At 45.2% G+C, this 9,206-nt stretch overlaps 1 protein-coding gene across 1 annotated transcript; it reads left to right on the top strand.

The window, feature by feature from the left end:
• The first annotated feature begins 300 nt into the window (after positions 1–300).
• On the top strand, positions 301–8,192 carry LOC130540033 (thrombospondin-1-like). Its single transcript, XM_057058866.1, is given in 23 exon segments — positions 301–461; positions 536–619; positions 888–1,447; positions 1,528–1,606; positions 1,730–1,785; positions 1,788–1,818; positions 1,911–2,020; positions 2,350–2,475; positions 2,809–2,905; positions 3,002–3,175; positions 3,259–3,435; positions 3,523–3,696; positions 3,783–4,063; positions 4,162–4,380; positions 4,503–4,610; positions 4,792–4,951; positions 5,036–5,154; positions 5,310–5,544; positions 5,644–5,871; positions 5,950–6,221; positions 6,306–6,403; positions 6,487–6,626; positions 6,720–8,192. Coding segments are annotated over 22 exon segments (3,516 nt in total). The 5' UTR covers positions 301–461; positions 536–555; the 3' UTR covers positions 6,728–8,192.
• Positions 8,193–9,206: the final 1,014 nt, after the last annotated feature.

Raw genomic sequence — 9,206 nt, 5'->3', positions numbered from 1 at the left:
ATACACATAAAGCGCCATTTACATTTCAAGAAAATAGCATTTTCATTTTAATTGAGCACGTAGACGAATAATTAAACGTTTTATGCGAGCGGAAATGATCGAGCCTTGGCTCGGACGCGTGTATGAAATATTTGACCGATGATGGAAATTCAGGAATGCGTTTTCCCCCCTCTGTGTGCGTCGCGGATATTTCTCTGACTGGCTGTGAGGTAAGAAAACAAGTCCGTCCCTCTCATGTGCAGCCATACCCCATTGGTCCGGAGGGGACCTCAGGAATGTCCTCAGACTCTTTAAAAAGCCCGTAGATCGGTGGGATAAATCAGATTAAGCCCAAGCTGCGGAATAAAGCGAGAAAAGGAGACGAAACCTGGCGAGGAGAAACGGAGTAAATAGTCTACCAAGCGAGGAATTTTATATTCTGTCTTTCTTTTTTTTTGAGGACTTTTAAAGTTATTTTTAAGGTTTGTATTCGGCTGTTATCGATGATATTTATTGATTAAAGGCGTGTGCTTAACGCTGATTTTATTTGTTACAGGGATCACCTGAGATCTGAAGATGATGCTCTGTGGCATCTTTTTACTGCTGATGCTTTCGGGCTGTGGAGGCGCCAGACTGGCTGGTAAGAAGAGAAATTCATTTTTAAAACTCGCCTTTATCAACTGTAAAATCAAATGTCTATATAGTGTTTACCTACATATATTTCTGACATTGATTGCTCCTTTATTTCGGCATTCTCTTCTACGTTCTATATATTTTCCATATATTCTGCTTCTACTGGCACATTTCAGTCCAAGAAGCCTGACTATAATTCATCCCTCTGGTTATTTTCATGCACACTGTTATTATACGAGAAGAAGTGAGTAATTCAACTTTTTCTCTGACCACAGGCAGCGCAGATGATAACAGTGTCTATGACCTATTTGATCTGGCTCGGGTCAGCAAGCGGCAGAATGGAGTAACCCTGGTCAAAGGTGCAGATCCTTACAGCCCTGCCTACAAGGTTCTGAATGCAGACCTGATCCCCTCAGTCCCCGACAGCTCCTTCAGGGACATCCTTGACTCCATCCTGGCTGAGAGGGGCTTCCTGCTCATCATCAACCTGAAGCAGTTCAAGAGAAGCCGAGGCAGCATTTTGACCATTGAGAAGAATGACGGCTCAGGATCCGTTTTTGAGATTGTTTCCAATGGGAGGGCGAACTCCCTGGATGTGGTCTACTCCACTGCCAACCAGCAGCAGATTGCGTCTATCGAGGATGCAGATTTGGCCACAGGACACTGGAAGAACATCACGCTGTTTGTTCAGGATGACCGAGTGAAGCTTTACGTGGGCTGCGAGGAGGTCAATGAGGCAGAGATGGATTTGCCCATCCACAAGGTGCTATCCCAGGACCTGGCGGACATCGCTACCCTCAGGATCGCAAAGGGAGCCGTGAGGGACAAATTCACGGTAAGAAGCAGAAACCTCATTAGCATCTCAAGGTCTAACATGAAAGTGAAAATGACTGATTTGTGTCATTTGTTTCTCAGGGAGTGCTGCAGAATGTGCGCTTTGTTTTTGGGACCTCACTTGATGCCATTTTGAGAAACAAAGGATGCCAGAATGGAGGTAAGATGAGCTGGAATCACTTTATTGACCTTAACCAAGCTCATGTTTAAACATACTGAATGACAAGTGCATTGCGCCCCAGAGAACTGATTATACACCTCACTCTCCCCCATCCCCCTGCAGCCATGTTAACTGATGTCATGACCCTGGACAACCCTATCAATGGGTCCAGCCCCTCCGTCGGAGTGATTATACTGGCCAAAAACCCAAAGGTGAGATCTGTCCTCTCCAAAGAGCAAAGGTCTTTCTCATTGGGGTCTGGACATGAAGTCATTAACCGTCTTTTTTTCCTCTCTCCATCCAGATGTCCAGCCTGTCTGTGGTTTGTCTTGCGAAGAAATCTCCAGCATGTTTAGGGAGCTCAGGGGAATCGGTGTGGTCGTGAAAAAACTGTCTATTGACCTGCGCAAAGTGGTGAGCTCCACCAGGGACTGCCCTCTGCCACTGTTTCCCCTTCTCTCCATCTTTCCCTTTGCTTCCAGTTAAAGTATCCTGCGTTTGTAACCACTTGTCGCTGGAATAGCAGCCTGTGGCCAAAACCTTAATGAGACCCATCTGAATACACAAATATGTTGGTTGGCTGTTGGCTGTGTTTGCACTGCTTCACTAGAGTCAAGCAATGTCTTAATCACAGTGTCGGTCAACGATTCATTTGTACTGGAACGTTGGCAACGTGAAAGTTTTCCATCTTTTGCCCCGATCAACCCTTTTTTTCCCTCCCTCTCTCCCTCCCTCCTCCACAGTCTGAGGAAAGCATGCTGCTGAAAAATCAAATGAACAACCAAAGCGGAATCTGCATCCACAACGGCATTGTGTACCAGGACAAAGACGAGTGGACGGTGGACAGCTGCACCGAGTGCACCTGCCAGGTAAGTGTCATCACGCATCCTGGAATAGAACCTTAAGAGGAAGGAAACTGTCATCGTGCTTCCTGTAAACCTGCTGTAACAAAGCAACGATGGTGTTTACATGAGCAGCAGCATCATTCTTCACGGTCGCAAGGCTTCAGCAATATCGAATGAAGGTTGCTGAAGCTGCTTTAATTAGTTCGGAGGGAGGGTGTTAGCACAGATTACATTTTCTGTAAACACTGCATGATGTCATTAAGCTCACTCCATTGTGAAATGCAGCAATTAGGCTTGGAACAGGTCCAGTCAGCGCACTTGTTATGGTTGCTCTAATCTGAGTGTTCCTCTGTCCAGAACTCTGCTACTGTGTGTCGTAAAATCTCCTGCCCCCTGATCCCGTGTGCTAACGCTACCGTGCCTGACGGAGAGTGCTGCCCTCGCTGCGGGAGTTGTAAGCTTATTATTAAAGCATCTGCACATTTGAATACTCTCCTTTATCTCTTCCATTTATAACCCCTCATTTCTAATATGTTTCCCTCCAAAACAGCAATGGTTTCTGATCAGGGTGGGTGGTCTCCCTGGTCTGCATGGACCCAGTGTTCTGTGACGTGTGGTCGAGGCATCCAGCAGCGCGGACGCTCCTGCGACCGCATCAACAGCGACTGCGAGGGCACTTCTGTCCAGACCCGCGACTGCTACCCCCAGGAATGCGACAAACGATGTAAGTCACTCCGCATTCTTAAAGAAACCACAGTGGGATGAAAAGTATGAAAGCATATGGGGTTCTCTATGTGTTGCTCACAGTCAAACAGGATGGTGGTTGGAGCCACTGGTCTCCCTGGTCATCATGCTCTGTAACCTGTGGTGAGGGGGTCATCACCCGGATACGCCTCTGCAACTCCCCCACACCCCAGATGGGTGGCATGGACTGCCAGGGTGAAGGACGTCAAACTGAAATCTGCCACAAGTCACCTTGTCCCAGTGAGCTGAATTTCAAAATCAAAGTGCGGGTGTGAGTTAGAGTACATGGAGCTCGGCTAACATAAATGTTTTTATGCAATGCTTTAGTCGATGGAGGTTGGGGACCTTGGTCACCATGGGACACCTGCACTCTCACCTGTGGCAAAGGAATTCAGACCCGCAAGCGTCTCTGCTCAGACCCTGCCCCCAAATTTGGAGGAATGGACTGTGTTGGTGAGGCTAAGATGTCTCAAGTGTGCAACAAACAAGACTGTCCTATTGGTAAGCACGCGAGATTAAACCATTGCCGACACCATCTCACTTAGAGGAGATCAGCCTTTAAAAATGTGGAATAATATTTCCTACAGATGGTTGTCTGTCCAACCCTTGCTTCCCTGGGGCGAAGTGCACCAGTTTCCCCGACGGCTCCTTCCGTTGTGGCAGGTGTCCACTTGGCTACACTGGAGACGGCATCACTTGCAGAGACATTGATGAGTGCAAAGCAGTCCCTGATGCCTGCCACATTCATAACGGAGTCCACCTGTGTGAGAACACAGAACCAGGTTACAACTGCCTGCCCTGCCCAGCTCGGTTCTCTGGCCCTCAGCCCTTTGGGCGGGGAGTGGAGCAAGCAACTGCCAAAAAGCAGGTAAGAGATATAGCATTATTATTAACTAACTGCCCCTGTTGTCTGAAGGAAAGCACCTCTCAGTTTTTGACATTTTGATTCTTATGAATCCCTTCCAGGTGTGCAAACCACGTAATCCTTGTCAGGATGGAAGCCACGACTGCCATAAAAATGCAAACTGCATTTACTTGGGGGTCTACAGTGAGTCCATGTTCCGCTGTGAGTGCAAACCTGGGTATGCAGGAAACGGTCATATTTGTGGAGAGGACACTGACCTTGACGGATGGCCCAACCACGACTTGTTGTGTGTCGAGAATGCCACCTACCACTGCAAGAAGGTAGCTGGGCACTAAATGACCAAGCACAAATCACCATTATGACCAGTCTTCGCTGTCTTCGTAATATTACTGTAGTAATATTACTGTATTGGTTTCTAAAGTGCTCCTTTGATTTTCTCCAGGACAACTGCCCCAATCTTCCCAACTCTGGCCAGGAGGATCATGACAAAGATGGTCTGGGTGATGAATGTGACACGGATGATGACAATGACAGGATTCCAGATGATAGGGTGAGCCAGCCGAATGCCAAGTGCTGTCTTCACTGACATAGCAAACAGCAGAAGCTATTGTCCTTCTGGGAAACACAAAAACAAGTCTCACTTTTCTGTCAGTCAAGGTGTTTAGCATGTAGCACATCTGCACTCATATTTTCAGTAATTAATGTTTTATTTGATGTTGGTAATTATCTAGGACAACTGCCCAAGACTGTACAACCCTGCCCAGTATGACGCAGACAGAGATGATGTCGGCGATCGCTGTGACAACTGTGTTTACGAGGCTAACACTGACCAAACTGACACCGACAATAACGGAGAGGGTGATGCCTGCGCTGTCGACATTGATGGTGACGGTAAGTGAACTTTTCAAGTCGCAGCTTACCTTTTATGCCAGGTGAAAGGTCCAAAAAAATAACAAGTATATTTTAACCCAAAAGGTGTTCTGAATGAGAACGACAATTGCCCGTATGTTTATAACGTGGATCAGAGGGATACTGACAGGGACGGCGTGGGTGACCACTGTGACAACTGCCCTCTGGAACACAACCCTGATCAGGTAAAAAGTCAGGTCCCATCTTTTCATAGCAACTGACATAAAAAAATAGTCATTTTGCACACTGGACACTACTTGCATCACTTGCAAGACAAGGGTTTTATAGAGTGAAAGTCAGCCGCTGAGAGATGTCATCATAAAGGAATTCTGTTCTACAGATTGATTCAGACTCAGATCGCGTAGGAGACAAGTGCGATAACAACCAGGACATTGACGAGGATGGTCACCAGAACAACTTGGACAACTGCCCCTACATACCCAACGCCAACCAGGCTGACCACGACAAGGACGGAAAGGGTGACGCTTGTGACCACGACGATGACAACGATGGCATTCCTGACGACAAAGACAACTGTAGGCTGGCGTTCAACCCTGATCAGACAGATTCTGATGGTGAGGGAGTCTCTCAACATTATGTCGATGATGTTTAGCGGATAAGGAAAGTTTCAGATGTGGATTTTGGATTAGATCTCTTTTTTAATTTTTTTGCAGGCGATGGCCGTGGTGATATCTGCAAAGATGACTTTGATCAAGACAACGTTTTGGATATTTATGATGTGTGCCCTGAGAATTTTGCCATCAGTGAAACTGATTTCCGTAGATTCCAAATGGTTCCTTTAGACCCAACAGGCACCTCGCAGATCGACCCTAACTGGGTGGTGCGGCATCAGGGCAAAGAGTTGGTACAGACCGTCAACTGCGACCCTGGCATTGCTGTTGGTATGTAAGAGAAAGTTCAGGTCATAATCACAAAGCGGAAATCAACATGTTTCTAAAATATCTTGTACTTTATGTCAGGTTATGATGAGTTCAGTGCAGTGGATTTCAGTGGAACCTTCTTCATTAACACGGACAGAGACGATGACTATGCGGGGTTCGTGTTCGGTTACCAGTCCAGCTCGCGATTCTACACGGTGATGTGGAAACAGATCACACAGACCTACTGGTCCACCACACCCACAAAAGCTCAGGGTTACTCTGGACTGTCAATCAAAGTTGTTAATTCCACCACTGGACCTGGCGAGCACTTGAGGAACGCCCTGTGGCACACCGGAGACACCCCAGGACAGGTGAGTGCATTTGTTGGCACCTTACTAGAGATATATTCAACAATTTTTGAGAGTCACCTTACCAATATTGCTCCATCTCATCAGGTACGTACTCTGTGGCATGACCCCAAGAACATTGGCTGGAAGGACTTCACAGCCTACAGGTGGCATCTGACCCACAGACCCAAAACTGGACTTATTAGGTGGGTTAATCACCTCGATGATGTCCTGTCACTCAAATCACTGTAGTTTGTACTGGCCTAATGTTTGTACATTATCTCTACAGAGTGGTCATGTATGAAGGCAAAAGAATCATGGCCGATTCTGGAAACATCTACGACAAGACGTACGCTGGTGGGCGACTGGGCCTATACGTGTTCTCTCAGGAGATGGTTTACTTCTCTGATCTGAAATATGAATGCAGAGGTAGGTACCAGAGCGGTAGTTTTATAGAACTATTTCAATTTTTACCCACGCTACTATATTGGTAACATCTTTTCTCTCTGTTTTGTCTTTCAGACACATAATTGGACCAAAGAACTTCCCGGACAGGACCCTTCTGTCAGTATGCATATTTACAAGCCTTGGCTCGGTATCTCTTTACATTTTTCTTTTGACAAATGCACATTGGAGGGATGAAGAACAAGTGAGGGAACGCGAGGCAAAAATGAACTTGGGACTCAAAGCCAAAAGAAAGATGAGTGATGATGACAGCACCAAACTCAAATTGCGAGCTTCTGCTCCAAAGAAATTGGCCCTCTCGCTTCATTGCTCTGCTCGCATCACAAGTGGGAGAGATTTTGTTGCTTTGCACACCTGACTTGTTGTTGGTCGGCGGTATTCGGCTACGACTGAGGAACCAAAGAGAAGAGTGCTCTATGTTTAAAATATTTTAATAATATTGGGGTTTTTTTGAGAGTCAATGTACATCTGCTGTGGACTTTCGGATGGTTGTTACAGTATGAAGAAAGTCGTGGCAGAACTTTCGTGTGGGTTCAAAATACCCTTTGAAGGAAGACTTGAGAGGCCATGGACAGCATGAACAGACTGTTACTATCAAACAGTGTGAAAGAGTGTGTGTTTGTGAATGTGTGATACCCAAAAAAGATTAGTTATGACATATCCTCCCTGACCTAATGTAAAACAGCCATAAGATCTCTCAAGATTTCATGGCTTAGAGCTGGCCCACATTGATCTTCTCAGGAAAGAGCACTAAAAAAAAGGAGAGCACAAAATTAAGGATACCACAGGAGCCCAAAGCATGCGCACTGCTTCAGATCACCATTTATCTGCAACTATCACATTAAATTCTCTATTATTTTCTACCATCGTGAAGGGACATAAAACGCAAGGGCCAGTCTATTTTCTGTCACCTCTGTCCAAGCGATTACTAACAGTTCAATATTGCTTTACATTGTTACTTTCTGCAGTGTGCATGACCGGTGTGCCTGAACTCGTGTCCATTTCTGACAAGGGAAAATCAAATGAGACCCTTCTATGTACAAATATTACCTCAATTCTTTTTTTCTTTTTTGTATTGGACACAGATATATGAAAGAATCACTTATCAACAGAGTATTCATTACTTGGCTGGTTTTAGCAAGACTTCTTCTTTAGAAAATATGCTGTATATAAGATATTTTTGTAGGAAAAGAAGCCCAAATAGGAACATGCGATGAGAGAAATGTTGTGGTATTATACTTCCTGTGCATTTTTAAAAAATGGATAAATTATTGTTTGTGTGACGTGGTTGTTTCATTGTGTAGATATGTGCTATTTAAATAATTTATCTGGAAGCGTGACCACACGGAAGCGTTTCTGTCTGTATAAACTTATTTGCACACTGACATGAGGATGTTGTTGTTATGTTGTGTTATTTTTATTTAGTGAAGTGTTTCCATAAACTTTGTACCATAGTTCCTACTAAAGTGCTGTTTATACTCCGACCTGGTATTTTGTATAAATGAACAATTAAAAGTTTCAGACGAAAAACGGTGCCCTTGCTGTCTTTGTGTACCAAAGCGTCAACCATTAACCTCAAGACTGAAATATTATCTTTTTTTTTTTTGCTTCTGAGAAATGGACCTCCCACCTCCTTTGATTGAGGTCATCTCCCAAAAGCAAAGGGAGCCGAGCCAAGCTGTGTCAAGCAACTGGAATCCGTTTGTTGTGTCAAGTGAACGTTTGGAGAAAGGGAGAGTCTCTGAGAGGAAAAGTCAACATAAAGTTGCACCCAGTTAAACAGCACATCGACACGTTAGATTGACATGAGAAATCTTGCACTTCTGATGTAAAGTTAAGACTGTGGTTCAGACTGGCTGGCAAGAATTTACATTAAAATATTTGGACTTCTTGCCACCAATAAAAGTTATCAAAGAAAATGAACTATCCATACATGTGGCCTGCAGCTTGTGGAATGCACCCATATATCATCAGCTAACAGATAAGAGGTAATTGAGATCTTTCACAGGGTTGTAAAGAGCAATCTAAGGCACCAGACAGCATCTTCCAAGAAAAGCCAGACAGTCTGAGTGAGCCGTGAGCGAGCTCTTTACATTAGGAGTGACCTCATTCTTACCATTGGGCCCCTGCTGTGTTTCCATTAACCCACATAGGCAGTCGTTCCGGCTGGTAGTATATTGTTTTAATTATCGATGGTATGTGTGAAGTGGACAGATATGCTACATGTGCTCCACATATATCTATGACATCATTACAAATGTTTGGAATTAGGAAGGACTCTCATGTGGCTGTCCCAAACAAAGTTTGACACTAAAGGATCTTGATGCATCCCTCCTTGTAAAGCGGGGGACTGATAATAGGACCCTCGCCGCGCTCCTGCTGCACTTTGACCTTGAGACTAAGGTGACCGTCGTGTTTTCAGCGGAGAGGAATGTGAATACTTTATCTCCTTTAAACAGGGTCTAGCGGTTAAGGATGCGTCGGCACGTGACGAACAAGCCTGTAGGTGTCCAGCACGGGGTTAGAGGGAGGGGGGTGGAAGGA

Source organism: Takifugu flavidus, chromosome 16 (genome assembly GCF_003711565.1).
Source record: "Takifugu flavidus isolate HTHZ2018 chromosome 16, ASM371156v2, whole genome shotgun sequence".
NCBI classification, from domain to species: domain Eukaryota; kingdom Metazoa; phylum Chordata; class Actinopteri; order Tetraodontiformes; family Tetraodontidae; genus Takifugu; species Takifugu flavidus.
The sequence above is the reverse complement of the archived record's forward strand: the minus strand, read 5'-3'. Positions and strand labels throughout refer to the sequence as shown.